We start from the raw sequence: 15,797 nt of genomic DNA on the forward strand, positions 1-15,797 counted from the left end.
TTTAAAGGCTAAGTTCTCCCAAAAATGAAAATGTAATCATTATGTACACACCCCCACACGGACTTTCCATCTCAACTGTTCCTTTAAGCTCTGAGTGCGAGTGATCATCTAAAATTAACAAGATTTTCGAATGATTAGTTTCTTTCGAAGTTCATGGATTTTGTCCCCAGGCACGTTATGATATGTTTTGTCATGTCATGTCATTTTATGAACAAAATACAGATGAGCTGCTGATTATGCACCGCAGTCATCTTAAACACTTCATGGCAACAACAGAATTTTTGCTGCCAATAATATTTTTATCATCCATTATCACCTCGATTTTGGTATTTTAGATTTTTGAATATGTTTTCTCTTTCCATCTATTATTTTAAATACTAAAAAGAAATTGAGTAAATGCTAAATAACATAGTAGTAAAATTAAGCAGAATATTGTTTTTACGACTTGTTCACACTGAAAAACTAAAGAATAAATGTTAAACTTTTGAAGCACCGTATATGTTTCTACTGTTGAATTTAATGATGCAGAGAACAATATTCACACTAAACAATATTTTAAATTCCGAAACTACTTTTTCCACCATACGATATGGTGGAAAAAGTAGTTTCGGAATTTAAAATCAAAGATTCAAAAGTAAAATGGTGGCGTATATATTTAAGATTGACAAATGACATGGAATGATAAAAAACATAAATAACAAACACCATATGCAAAGGCTGGCCCCATGAATGTTTTTCAGGGCAAGTTTGGAGAGGATTGAAGAAATGTGGACTGCAAGCATTATATCAATTCTTGTTAGCACAGAATGGTCAAGTATATTAGTTTCTTGTGTACTACTACTGTAACAATTGGTGTATATTAGTATATAATACACACTGTATACAAGCAGTATGTCTTGTGGAATTGGAACACAGTCACAGATCATAAGTGCAGATTTATAACAACACCATTCTTAAATGCAAGCACAGCACAGGGAGTAAAGAGACGTACCTGTTTTGGCTGCATTCCTTTTTTGAGTATTTTGCGGTCAGTGTCCTCAACTGTCACCTTTTACCTCTTACAACTTCCAGGGAAGTAATGGAGAAAGTGTTATGAGACTAAAACCAGACATGCCAGTTTCACTTGTGGTTAGTCATGGTCATTTTTAGAAGAGTGACTGGTTTTCACTTAACTTTCCACCTCACTCGCATCAAATTGTGGTCTCGACACAAAGAGTTTGATTTTATATCCTGTTGGTGCTTTCCCTCAGAAATCCTTAATTCTGCTTAATTTCAATTCATTGTAACAAGCCTGTATGAAAGTGATCACACTTCAAATGTTGAAAGGCTTCGGTAAACTGCAGAAAGGTTTCAGGTAATTGTCTCTTGATTTATTTTTGTGCTTTTTACACACTCAGATGTCAAGAGGCTCGCTGAGAAGGAGGACTGGGTGGTTGATAATGAGGGAATCACCAGCCTGGTAAGGATGTGTTATCATATCAAGAAGCATGTCATATCATAATGAGAAATGATAGCTACTCCAGCAAACTGTCAGTCCCATGTCAGATATTCCCTCAGAGACACACATCCATATCAGTATTGCACTTTAAATGATTGTTTTTGTAGCTAGGTCTCTTTCTATCCAAAAACAAGAAAGAAAATATTTTAAAAAAAAGATTTCAATTGATTTTTGTGTCGTAGAGCATTCCCTCTGACCTTTAAAGATAAAGTATAATGTGTTTGTGTTGCTGTCAAGATTGAGGTTGCCAACCTCATATGAAGAAGTTGAAATGGATATCTTCAGAAGGCAGTTTTCATAATCTGTGTGTTCTTGTTTTATGTACAGCCTTCACAGTTTGAACAGTGCATGGTCCAGATGCTGCAGTCACTCAAAGAGCCTCTGGAGATCAAACCAGGAGAAATAAATGTGAGAAAATCGCCTGCAGTCATCAATACAAATAACTAGAGTAGCAGAAGAATCTGTTGGATCATAACCACAACTTGCCTTGTGACGCTTCATGGTTTAAGGGCTTGCTCTGCTACGTCAGTGTCTGTCATCTGTTTGGCCAGTCACAAACATTTGTTTCTAACACACTTTGAATATCCCATACTTGAACATCTTCCATTGCAAAGGGCACTGGTGTCAAAACGTGCACTGTCAGTACATACTGCTTCCTTTTAGGATGTGTCAAAGCTGAGAACGAATAACTAACATTTTTAAAAATTGGTCAAATTAATTCTTTATTCTCATCATTTGCATAAAGCAAGCATATTTGTCCACTCCCATGTTGATAACAGTATTAAAAACTTGAAAAATATCCCTTTTAGGTAAATTTAGAACAGATAAAAAATGTGTGATTAATTTGTGATTAATTGCAAGTTAATGAAAGACAATAATGTGATTAATCGTGATTTAATATTTTAATCAGTTGACAGACCTAGGTATAATATAAATTCAGAAATACTTATTTATTTATTTCCATTACTGAATAAACAAGCCATTCTCAGAGGAGAGTAAGGTCCCCAGAACACATGGTGCACCTTTCATAAAGAAACTGGAAAGAAATCGATGAGATCGTGCTCAATAAACACAACATATCATTGCAATAAAAACACACACCATTTAATACCAGGTTGACTTGAACAGGATAGTGGGACTTTTCTGATGTTGTTTCACTGTGTTTTTGATCAGGTGCTGCAGTTGGATCAGGTCCAGGATCAGGCCACAGAGCTCAGTGTGAGCATCATGAAGGTAAGATCTATCAGCCTGCAGCCAAACTGACAGATATGGTCACATTGTGGATGCTTTGAACAGCACACTAAAAGCATGGAAAGCAGTATTTACATTCACGTTTTTATTATGGGACGTCTTTCCTTACTTGAATCGAGGTCTAAGAACAGAGGAGGTCCTTCACCGTTCACTGTACAGATTGTGAAGCCCACTGAGGCAATGTGACTGTGATCTTGGGTTATGAAAATGAAATTGATTTGATTTGACAAACTAACTTGCACACAGTTGAATCATCTTTTTCCATGATGTTTTTTTAAAGTGTGCATATGTCAGTCATGTAAAATGCATGTTTGATGCTCTCATATCTCGATTATAACAACACTTTCACTAACATTAGGTTGGAGACCTAATTTCCCTGTCGGACCACAGACTACAAAAAAAAAATATTTTGCCTAATAAAATAAGCACACCAGGAATGTCAGCTATGTCGAAGCTACATGTTTCTAAATGTTACAGTTACAGCTGAAAATGAAAACAGAAATAAACAAATTTGCAGATTTCACATAGCTCCGCAACGCAAATCAACCAGTTGTCTACCCAGAAGTGACTGCTGCTGTTAGTGCAACATCGTACTGATTTGTCCTTTCATAAAGGAATAAACGCTCCACTGAAGCACTGACTCACCTTTTGTTACCTAACATCTAAATCTGCCCTGAGCTGACAGAGTTCATCATATAGAATAAGATGAGGTCATGATCTGTTTTCATTTGTTTGACTCAGGTTTTCATAAACTGCTTGGAGCAGCTGAGCACTAAAACAGATGGAGACATTGATACATCTCAGTAAGTATTTTCACTGTATGATGTCTTTGGTTCTAATGTGCTCAACTGTGAAAATATGTTAAAATCTCTTATGTTTGTGTGCAGCAACATTTCAGTGGACCTGTCCTCTCCAGATCGGTTTCCTGGCGTTCAAGAAGGCTTCAGTCCAACATCTGTAAGCGTGATGTTTTTTTAATATTATTTCCTCTAAACTGTTTGGCGTTTATGCACCTGAAATCCTCCATGTGGCGTCAACAAAGCGTGGGCTCTCTCCTCCACACAGCCAGACAAACACGTGTGTCACTCATTCAAACCACAAAATGTTATCAGGCTGTTTCCTGGTTGTGGACAAGAAGCAGATACATCCTCATTTCCTGTAACTTGTATGAGATGCTAGAGAAGGGGGTTAAGCGCAGGGGAGGAGGACGAGGAGGACGATGAGGAGGAGGAAGAGCAGGGTGTAGAGTGCTTCTGGTAAAGGGAAATGGAGCAAGATGCAGACGGGGTTTCCCCAGCCTGAATATCTGTAGCTGGGTTAGGCAGCCCGACTCGAGTGAGTGCAGCTGACCAGAGTTAAAACTGGTGTCAGTTATGATATAACTGTTTGTGTTTGTCCATTTGTCAAGCTAGAGACCACCACATACAAATGAGGACAGTGGTACCTGTCTGCCATGACTTCATCAGCCCTCTAAAGTCTCCTATCTTGTCTGTAGGTCTGCCATCTTTGTTAGACCAAGTGTGAAAATTGCTGCCGATGATGACATCATTTGTGGTTGTCAATATGTAGGCTAACCATTCTGTCATCACTCTTCAGTGTTTGTGTTTGTTCATTTGTATGAAGTGTTGTGTGTTTGTGCTCTTCTGTGTATTGTTTGGGAGCACCAATTTTAGTATAAGACTTTGAGAGCGAGGACATTTTAGAAAATGAGGACATTTCATTTTCAGAACATTTAAGATTAAATTTAGAGATTCATTTTGAAGATTTGTGGTAAATTTTGACATTTTAGAAAGTTGGGCATTTTTGCAAAGGGTATTTTAGGACATGAAGAATGTTTGAGGAAAGTGAGGACATATTTGCAAAGAAGTAAAGACACTTGCCAAGAAATATTATAAAATGTCCCTTTTTAAGAAAATTAAGATGTTTTGGGAAAAGGAGGACAGTGGAATAGAGAGAACAATTTTGAGGACTGAAAATAATTATAAGTGAGGACAAGTTTGAAAATGTGAGCCATTTCAGGAAACTGAGAACATTTCATTGAAGTATTTTAGTTAACTAAAGACATTCAGAAAAGTGAGGACATTTTGGGAAAGGGGGTTTGTTATGAAAAGTGCAGATATTTCAGAAAAATTAAAGACAGTTTCAGAATGTGAGGACATTTGTGGAAAGAGAACACATATTAAGAAGATGTGGACAAGTTTAAGATGTGAAGACACTTGCAAAGATAGAGCCTTTTAGAAGGTGAAGTATTTTTGGAAAGGACATTTTAAGAAAGTGAAGAAGTTTTTTACGAAGTGAATGCAATAGTGGAAAGGAGGGGACAATTTTGGAGAGTGAAAATATTTAGAAAGTGTGGACAAGTTTGGATATTGGAGCTATTTTTGGAATTCTGCAAGAGACAGAAAGGCAAAGGTATTTCTCCAAGTGATAAAAGTTTTAATTGAGGACATTTTTTGGTAAGTGAACTAATGTATGGACATTTTACATAGTGGAGAGTGTGGACATTTAGAAAAGTAAAGACAAGTTTGGAAGTGAGGAAAATGAGAACATTTTAGTTGAAATGGGATATTCAGAAAAGCTCATAGGTATTTGAGAACAGGGGACATTTTAGGACAATGAGGACATTTTGTGCAGTCTTCACTTCTTCTAATAATGTTGTAGCCAGGTTAAAGGTAAGGTTTGGTGTCAGGCCTGTAGTTGTGATGGTCAAGGTCAGGGACTGGTGAACACATTCAGTCTCTGAGAGTCCTCACAAGTTTAAACCTGTTTTTGTGTACAGGAGCAGCGTCTACTGATCATCCTCAGTAACTGCCAATACCTAGAGAGACGCACCTTCCTGAACCTGGCCGATCACTTTGAGAAACACGGCTTCATGGGGACCGAGAAGATCACACAGGTCAGCGCCACACTATGTTAATTATCATGTCACATTTACAGCTGTGTTTTAAAATAACTGTGGAGACTTCAGGTAAAGAAAGAAGTACTCTGTGTCACTCTGCTGATGAGAAGTGTGTTGTGTTGTCATTTAAAATAAAGCTGATGAGAGATGCTCACTCTCTTCTGAGCAGAGATATGACTCCTCTTTAAAAAGAAAGTAAAGGTCATGGATGTATTAGAAGCTCAGCTCAACTTCTTCACCCCTTTCTCTTCTTCACACATACACTGACACACACTCACACAACCGAACACAATGACTAATGGCTGAATCACAAAGAAGTGTTCAGTTGGTTTTCCTGTAAAAACAAGTGAACATCATTTTCTTTGAAAGATTGATTTTGACTTTTACTTATCTTGTGTTTCTCTTTTTTTTTTCTTTTTAATTTGATTTTAATCTTCAGATATCAACTCCGCTGTTAATAGAGCTTTGAATTCCCGTTATGTCTGTACCATACAACACAGTGAAAACTGTGAAAGATTGCAAATTTTAGAAAATAAAGTCACAAATGCTACAAACAGGTTTTTTTCATTAAAAGTTCTCCCATCACATATAGGCCTGCCTGACAACTGAGTATTAGCATTTATTTATCATTTGACTTTAATCAGAAAAACATATTGATGACGCATCATGAGACACAAAATTATTTTTTAAAAAACAGTTAATATTTCTAGGAAAGTGATTACGTTCATTTAAAAAAATCATTTACTTGTGGTAACATTATGTGTCATTGACCTGCCAGGTGAGTGTGGACGCTGTACGACAGCTGGACAGAAATCTCTTCGAGGCCTACATTGAGAGACGAGCCGACCCAATCGCAGGCTCTCTGGAGCCGGGCATCTACGCTGGATACTTTGATTGGAGAGACTGTCAAACACCTACAGGTACTGTTCACCACACTCACTGAGAGCTTCTGAGTCTGCATACTGTCCTTGTGATAAAACCTGGGATATATGTCTGAGATGATGAAGGGAAATCACCTGCAGCAACCACTAACTGACCCTGGTATTATCAGACATTAGCCTGTGGCATGGGAACTTGACATATCTGGTGTGATCTGTGTTGTTGTGGTTCTCATGTGTCATGTGTGGAGTACAGCTCTTTGATGGCTTACTGTCAACACCCCTGCCAACATCGCTCTTTTGGTCCCCCCAAGAGTCTCGTGGCCTTTGTGTTCAGCTGTGGGTGTGCAGCGATATGTGTGTGTGTGTACACATGAGTTTAATTTGACTTTTTGCTCACCAGATGCACTCCAAACCCAGGTGAAACTTAAATGTGTATATGTGGTTTACCTTCGCACAGGATGTGAAGCAACATGTCAGAGTGTGTGTGAGAGCTCTGGGTGAGTCCTCAGATGGGCAGCAGCTTGTTACACAGCTTTAAGATGCAGCATTGATCGAAAGTCAGGCCTTGCTCTGGTTTGTTCCTGTCGCTGTGAGTTTGTGTGTTTGGGCTGCATGTGAAAGAGGAACATTTTGGACACTAAACCACAGATCTAGGATATGAGACTTTCACTTGTTGCTCTTGTGTGTGGGACTGATGTTGGTGTGTGGGTGCTGCAAGGCATTAGAAATCCAGTTTCAGTACTTTCAGTCTGTTGTTGTCTCTTTTTGTTTCACTGTTTGATGCAACACATTAACTTTAGTCTGTCCTTTATATCTTTATCTCATCACAGAACTGAGTAAAGTAAAAAATAATATTGATCTTAATAAGAAAACTCATGCATAGTCACACTTCCAGCTCCATCTATTTACATTATTTTGATCATTGGGGGCACCTTATTGGTAATCATTTTAGAGACAAACATGTCATGAAGCAAGAATGAAGGAATTAAGTTGTCTCGCACACATTTCTATCACAAATGACAGTGGTCCAGATATTTTTTAAAGGAGCAGTTCCACCAAAAATGATAATTCAGTCATAACTTACTCACCCCCATGCTGATGGAAAGTCAGGTGAAGTTTTATAGTCCACAAAACATTTCTGGAGCTTCATAGCCAAACAGTGTTTCAGCATTCTCCTAAACAACTGAAGTAGCTGGGGAATTTTTTTAAACTTAAAAACAACTGACAAAACAAAAAATCTCTACGTACAGCTCATCCCAAATCGATAAGAAAAAACATAATTTACACCCATTTTCAACCCAGAATCTTCACTGTAGTGCTAAAAGCGCCAGCACGCACCCTGTCTGGTTGGTGCACAAGCTCAACCGTGTGTCGAGAGTGTAAATAAAGTCTTTTCGAATCAGTTCCAGAGACTTGGATTACACCAGACTAGCTGTATGGAGCCATTTTTTATATTTTTTTGCTGTGAAGCTCCAGAAATGTTTTGTGGACTAAGAAACTTCACCTGACTTTCCATCAGCATGAGGTTGAAGACATAAAGACTGAACTTTCATTTTTGGGTGAATTGTTCTTCCCTCATTAAAACTTTGAAGATTTCACTGAATAGCCTCTTAAATTCATCCATTTGTCTTTGTATATACAGTTCAATCAATAAAGTATTTCTGATTCATGTATGCTTGGAACAATGTGTGTCTGACTTGTTATTTTCCACATGAAAAGTATCATTTCCACATTAAAATGATCATAAATCTATTCGTAACTCATTAAAAATTCCAGAATATATGCAAATGCCAATTTTTTTCATTTATTAAGTTTTCCTGCTGGACACAAGGGGCTCTATCTTACGCTTGGCACAAAGCGGTGCACAGCACAGCGCAAGTGTCATTTTCAAGCCCAGCACCCACGTTGTGTAAATAGCAAATGTACCTGCACCTAGATGTGCGCCCCTGGGTGTGTTGGTCTTAAAGTGAGGTGTGGTCAGGTGCACTGATGGCCGATTGGCTATCTTGAGACACCAGATAGTGACAGCGCCATAGACTGACAAAAAGCTGGTCTAAAGTCAAAAGAGCACGGTCTGTTTCCTGGTATTTAAAGGTCGCATTAGATGCGCCTACACAGGTGGGTTCACACCGTTCATACACTCTGATTTTATGATTTGAGAGGTTGCTTTCAATTAATTTAAACATTTCTATGAACAGTCATGTCACTGTAACAAATGTCGTGGCTCATTTAATCAGCAAAACTAAAAGCTGCAGTTATAAACTCTCCAAAGGAAACGAGTCAGGAGTTTTAAATAATCAATGAAGTTCATCAGCTGTTCCTCGTGCACAAATACGCATGTTAATGTAGAGATACACATATTATTTCTGCTGCTAGAGGCTTGCTGCAGGTAATGTCATTAATATTTTCCTCATTAAGGACGTATTTCTCCCCTCATCCCACCTCTTAGTGATCAGGACTTTTTATGACCCGTCCCATGTAAAGGAAATTCTCCTTTTTGAGGTAGATAGTTGCTAATTCGCCAAAGAATTTTAGACTCAGCATGTGAATCAGATCTCTTTAATACATGCAGCATGGAGAGAAGACCCAAAGAGTTCTCTCCAGTCTTCCAAATGTTTCAGACTTGACCCATCTGATCCACGGACTGAGATCTGCATACAGAGGGACGCAGCAGCTCCTCCTCCTCCTCAGTTAAATATCAGTGTATTTTTTCATATGCAGTCAAACAGAGTTGTTGATGTGACTGATGATTGTGAAATGGCGGGGCAGAGGGTCCAGCAGCCGAGGATCACATCCCTTTCCCTCAGCGAAGACGAGTGCCACTGTTTAATATGTGTCAGGTCCTGGCGCACCTGGCTCTTAAAGGGAATGGGAGCCGACACTCGGATTGGTTTTGTTTATGTTCCACCCAAAACACACCCACAACTAATTCAGTTTTAAATACAACCCCTTTGTGCTGCACTAGCACAATGGACTTAGACACACCCTAAACGCACTTGCGCTTTGTGTTATAGACCATGTGCTATAGACCTTCTAAATAATGTCTCCCACTTCAGCCCATTCTCAGTGTTTGTGGACTGGAGGCTTCAAGTTTCCATATCACACTTGTGTTTGCTGAGTATTGGAACAGGATTGGCTTCTAAACTTTTTGTGATGTCACAAACCATGGTTTTATATCCGCCTCGTAAAATCTTTTGGATTATCAGTGAGCTCAGAGAAAATGTACGCTTCGAGCAGTGAATGTGAAAACAGCCTTCTAATGGTGTCAAATGGTGAACATAAATCATTCCATACAGTGAAGCTCAAACATTCAACTGTAGGAACAAGAAGAAAAACACAGTTTTGACTGGAGGTGGACACAATACTGGTGTTAGCAGAGCCCATTAAGACCTACACTATAATACCTTTACATTATTTACCTTCACTGTGGACAACTACTTGTCTTCTCCCTGGATCAATACAACTCACAACTACAACAAAGATTAGATTTTTCTTAATCATGAATAATCAGAGATGGCTCTTTTTTTTTATCCTGTGATTTTTAAAGACTATAAAGATTTGTTTTTTGCTGTATACCAAAACTCTTGGTATCAATAGAAACAACTACTACAACTTCGATCATTTTCATCTAGAGATTCTATAATGTATAAAATCTGTTCACCAAAAGAAGCAAAAGGCCATGTGTGTCAGAGCAGACCTTACACTGCAAATTTCTTTAAATCTTCTCAAAACACATTGGCAGCTTATGATGCACATCGAAACACCCTCACCCGTTGTTTCCCGTACAGGCCCACATACCAGCGGCAGGGTTCACCACTGTCCTATTTCACACTGCAGTCACACAAGTGTGTTCTCTGGGCATCAGTCGAGTCAAATGACGCAACTATGCGTGATGCAGCTGGTGTGTTTTACACTCCTGACCTGCCTGCAGTTTCACACACTTTCTGTTATTTCACATTTTCTTCTCAACAAATGTTGAAAGTGTCCGCGTGGTGAAGGAAAATGTATTAATTATTTGGTTTGATTTAGCTTTCTCAGCATCTCATCATCACATTTATTTTTATTTTTGTTCATGTTGTTCCTTCCTCTCCCTCAGGTGTGAGGAACTACCTGAAGGAAGCTCTGGTCAACATCATCACAGTTCATGCTGAGGTACAAAAAGCCTACACACCATGAACACTACTGTGTGCTCCTTTTTATCCAACCCTGCATTAACCAGGTGTGTTTCTGTCTCCTCTGTCTTCTCGTTCATGTGTCTCAGGTCTTTACAGTCTCTAAGGACCTGGTTCCTCGGGTTTTGTCTAGGATTGTTGAGTCAGTTGCAGACGAGATGTGTCGCCTTATGCAGTGTGTGTCCTCCTTCAGCAAAAACGGAGCGCTGCAGGTACTCACTGACACGAACACAGAGCAGTTTCTCACTCATACTAAGACCCTGACTCATAAGTCGACCCCCACACTTGTCGGGGATTTACCTGTTGTTTCTGATAAGGCCAGATTTCAGTTCAAGCTGCCAACTGCTGACAGTTGAAGATGTTCATTTGATTTCATCTGCTCCTTTTTTTTTTTTTTAAACCCCCCTCCCCCCATCACCCTGCATTGTCCTCAGGCTCGACTTGAACTCTGTGCACTGAGAGATGCCATAGCTGCATACCTAAATTCTGAAAGCAAGTAAGTTCAGCACACAAACACGCATTCGCATTGTGGCACAGACGGGAACTCACATACGTGCCTGGTGATTTATGGCAGCGAGTGTCACAAACATAAATCTTAGCAGTCGCACATCCCTCACTACAATCCCTATTTATGTTACTTGGTGGGTTTTGGAAAGGAAGTGAAAGTAATCTGGTTCTGCTGTGTGCATGCACTGTGGTGTGTGTGTGTGTGTGTGTGTGTGTGTGCGTGTGTGTGTGCATGTATGTGTGTGTACATGTATGTGTTCATGTGGGGAGGTCAGTGTTGAAGCCTGGAAACACACTCAGACGTAAGGCCTTTACACACAAGGACGAGACGAATAAACGTTGCATATATGTGAAATACTCGCCTGTGAATATGCCGAAACAAACAAATATCAAACTGTGCACACCAGCAGCGACATGAATTTGCAGCACTGGTTTTATCACTATAAACTGATACTTACCACAGACCAAACAGGACAGGGACTGGGGTCGCACTACAGCACTGATCAGCTCGCTGACAGTTTGAGAGAGGACTCTTTCAGCGGGTTCATCTCAGCTGACTGTCCCGGGGCTCCACTCTGGTCCGTAATGAAGTATTAATACATTAAAACATCAAAGTTACAAACCAACCAACCCTTCGAAGCAGCGGTAGATTTTTTTTTTTTTTTAACCATTGTTGTAGCAGGAATATTCCCATTGATGTTCAGAATCTCTTTTACATGGGAGTCCTGGCCAAGACAGCAGCACAAAAAGTTTCGCATAAAAGAAACAAGCGACTGACTTGAAACAATCAGCAGATTACATCAAGACAATGAGCTCAGCAGCTCCTATGTTCTGTGGGCTAAAAGTGCTGTTATCAAAGCAGTCTGTTGGATTTGAAGAGAGCACAGGTAGTCATAACTTTAGTTCCTCTTTTGTAAATCCCACATATGTAGCAGCAATCGAGGTCACCTTTGTCACATTTCCTTTATAATTTTGTGTCCTTTGTCATAGAATACACGTTGATGACGAATATAAACAATCAACAGGACTGCCGTTGTCATCAGTTGAGACGTGACGTCCATTTCCCACAACACAATTGATGTTGATGCCTTCAGTCATTGTGCAAATGTGCAGAAGAACTGACCTCACTCCTAAGAAAAACTATGCTGCTTTTTGATGAAGGATCTCAGTCATCCAGGTCATGGTAAATCTAGGTGCTGTATCGTAGGCAACTGGACTTGTTTCAGTTTCTTGAAGACGTACTGAAACAAGTCCATTTGCCTACGATACAGCACCTAGATATGCTGCTATTTCACCGTGTACGATTCGCTTTCTGTGTGACACTACTTGAGATAAAAACACCAGATCAAAATGTTGAAATGTGAATTAATGGCAAGAAAAAAAAGTGTGTAAAGGCCTTTACTCTGAACTGTATTTTCTGATTTCCACTGTTAATAAACGTGTTTTTTAAGATAAGTTTTAACTGAGTTTCTTGTTTCTAGCGCCAGCTTCAAACTGGCTTTGGACGCCCTTCCTCAGCTGCACAGCGGAGGCGATAAGAAGTGAGTCTCATACTAATCAGTGTTACTAATAAAACTGGCTGTGACCTTTTACTGTTTGTTTCATGATGTAAAGATTAATTTCACATGATTCATGTTTGTTTTTATCTCTCCTGCAGGTTATTGGAGGAGCTGTTGAACAAGTTCAAAAGCAGCATGCAGCTCCAGCTCACCTGCTTCCAGCCCGCCTGCATCCAACCTGTGAAGAGATAAACTCAATCTACCGCTACACTGCACTGTCTTTGTCTCTTATCTAGGTGCAATCACCTCAACTCTATCTCTTCAGTTAACACTTTATTGTTTACTCATCTCTTTTTCCAGTGTCACTTTCAATTCCTGCTGCACCAGATTGGACACAAACTGCTCTTCATCTAATCTCAACGACACTAAATAGGTGATTTCATTGTTACTGTGCAGGACAGTCCCAGACATGTCATTATGCTAATCACATACAGCCAGTCATGCAGCTTACAGACAATGTGCAAATGGCTTACAGGCTTTTTTAAAGAAAGTGTAGGGTCAGCAGGAGGATGAAGGCTGTAACTGAGCTGGAGTCTCTGCTGTCTCTGCTCAGACTGAACTAATCTGTCCTAAGAATGTGTTGATGTTGATTCTCTGTACTGTGCCATCTCTGTAGCCAATAAAGTCAGAGAGCTTACTGTTAAACTGATGTGTTTTGACCGTGTCACAGCAGATCAAGTTTGTGTGGTTGTCACAGAACTGTGCGTGTTGAATCTTTCTGTTATTCTGAGCTCTTTTTACTTAAAAAGCTGAGCTATATGTTCACTTTTTATTTGATTTTTCCAGCACTACTATTACTATTGCTTTTCAGCAATAGTAATAGTTTTTTTTAAATGGCCACTTGATAAACGGTAATAACTGAGTTGTTGTTAGTCACATTATTTCCCAAATTGGCAACGCACCTTCATACCTAAATGACTGAATAGGTAAATTGCCGACATATATCACCATTTCCAAAACAACGTGACCGTTGCAGCGTAGTAATGACAGATGTTCCGGAACTTTGGCGTACGGTCACAGTTGGGTTTAGGCAACAAAATGACTTGGTTAGGTTTAGAAAAACATTTATTTGGCATGTGGGTGTCCGGGGCGTTTTGGGCAGATTCGACCGTGTACACCCAAGATACAAACCACTTCTTGTTTTGTGGTGAACAACGAAATTTGCCACGCTGTTCGACCTGTTGATCATATTGATCTCCAAGGAGGAGCTTGTTCTAGTATAATCCTTGTTAATGGCCAAAATTACACTCAAATTACAAAATAAATCTTTAACGGTTGACTTCCTGATAGATAAGTTGTTAGTTATATTGTGAAAATATCTGCAGAATCATCACTTCTCAGTCTTCCTGTCTAGTCTTTAAACTTGTCTACAGATTAATAAGTCACACACAGTTTTGCATTAGTTTGCAGACAGTTGGTGTGTGTGCATTATGGTTTTAACCAGTGAGGTCTAGCCATTCATCTCTGGAGCTCCAGCTTCACTCACACTGTCTGGCTCATCAGAGTCTATCTCTCTGGGAGGAGAGTGCTTGCAGGGCGTATGCAGGGTGGGGACGGTGCAAGCCGTTATTATTAATCAGGGTTGTGAACAGAAGAAGCTGTAACTGGATCCCAGAGGAAGATGGTGACAGCAGAAAGTGTGATTATGGCCGTGGGTGTAGGGACATAGAGAGTGAGCGGTAGGCTTGTGGCAGAGCAGACAGTCAGAGTCACACCCACAGCTCACATGAGAAAGTATGACAAGACACGAAGGTTATCTGAGGACAGCGTGGATGTGTGGTGGTGAAGCAGCAGTTGACCCATTCAATCAAGTTATGAATGTACACCTGTACTTGACAGTTAACTTTTGGTTACAACTTTCTGTTATTCTACATCGACACACCTCAGACCTTTACTCTGTTTCTGTTTCCCCATTGACGTTTAGGGGAAAGCCATGCAGGGCAGGCGGGAGTTGTTTTGATTCTCTGTGTTCTAAACTTAGCTCTCCGTCCTCCCACGAATTCATTCACAAAATAGGTTCAAAGCCTCAAGCCTTATCCGTTCTCTCTGTTTACAGTAACAGAGGTGAAGAAGGGGGAGTTTTTTTTTGTTTTTGGTTATATTTATTCGCCTGAACTCTGTTCCATTCAGGATACGTGATGACACAACCTGCAAAACACATTCACACTTTGATCTGATACCGTGAGTGGGTAATTAGAGAGATGGAGAAATTTGACACATCTGAGAAGATTCGATAGAACTCAATGAGAAGTTTTTCAGCAGAAACCAACCTGATAAGCAAGAAACAGAGAATTCACAATAACAGTATGTTGACAGGGTTGTCCTATATTAACATCAGCATTTATTAGAACTATACAAACTAAGGTTGTACTGATTTATTGGCCAAACATTGGTATCAGCTGATATTTGCCTTGATGTTTGGTAAAAAAGATGACATTCACTGATGGCAGTGGTCGATGTTTATCTGTTGTGTCACGTCAGTTTTGCACTTCACATTCACGAGTTGCTGGCTCATGACATCCTGCTGTCAGATTGTAATTCTTCTCATTGAGTAGGTGGCTGTATAGCTGAGCTAAAAAGGCTTTAAAACAGTTAGTTTTCAGCAAAAAAAAAAAAAGAATCTTGTGAAAAAGTAATATTATAGCTTGTTTTCAGGAATGTATGTGGTCTCCAAAGAGAGTGTAATGAAGAGCTGAATGACTTTAAACCACTCCTGTTATTTTTCAATAATGAACATGATGGAACATTTCGGACATGATATTGACACGAGTACAAGCATGATAATCTTACCTGTTACAGCTCACATCTGACTTTTTCATCGTGTAAAACTTCAGGGACATCCAAGGCAAGCAGGTTTCCCCCTTTTATGAAATGTACAAAAACATGTTTTCATTTGAGGTAATTGGTGGCGTTCAAGTACCCACCTGTCGTAGGAAAGCATTTTATAATGTTCTGTTAAGAAAGGTTACATGGTTCTACATTTGAGTTAACAACGTTTGGGTCGTTCCACAAAAGATCAGGACAGTTACT

The 15,797-nt window shown here is 39.5% G+C and overlaps 1 protein-coding gene across 2 annotated transcripts in view; it reads left to right on the forward strand.

Annotated features, from left to right (window-relative positions):
• exoc2 (exocyst complex component 2) overlaps positions 1-13,416 on the forward strand; it is a 52,874-nt gene extending 39,458 nt beyond the window's left edge. For both annotated transcript variants that reach the window (XM_073476303.1, XM_073476304.1), the window contains exons 17-28: positions 1,398-1,459; positions 1,826-1,906; positions 2,672-2,731; positions 3,491-3,552; positions 3,637-3,706; positions 5,529-5,645; positions 6,427-6,568; positions 10,626-10,681; positions 10,791-10,913; positions 11,136-11,197; positions 12,690-12,749; positions 12,866-13,416. In XM_073476303.1, the coding sequence (XP_073332404.1) occupies positions 1,398-1,459; positions 1,826-1,906; positions 2,672-2,731; positions 3,491-3,552; positions 3,637-3,706; positions 5,529-5,645; positions 6,427-6,568; positions 10,626-10,681; positions 10,791-10,913; positions 11,136-11,197; positions 12,690-12,749; positions 12,866-12,959 (989 nt within the window). In that variant the 3' untranslated portion in view covers positions 12,960-13,416. The remainder of the gene's footprint in view (positions 1-1,397; positions 1,460-1,825; positions 1,907-2,671; positions 2,732-3,490; positions 3,553-3,636; positions 3,707-5,528; positions 5,646-6,426; positions 6,569-10,625; positions 10,682-10,790; positions 10,914-11,135; positions 11,198-12,689; positions 12,750-12,865) is intronic.
• The last annotated feature ends 2,381 nt before the right edge of the window (positions 13,417-15,797 follow it).

The sequence above is a fragment of the Pagrus major genome, chromosome 11 (genome assembly GCF_040436345.1).
Source record: "Pagrus major chromosome 11, Pma_NU_1.0".
In the NCBI taxonomy this organism is placed as follows: Eukaryota; Metazoa; Chordata; class Actinopteri; order Spariformes; family Sparidae; genus Pagrus; species Pagrus major.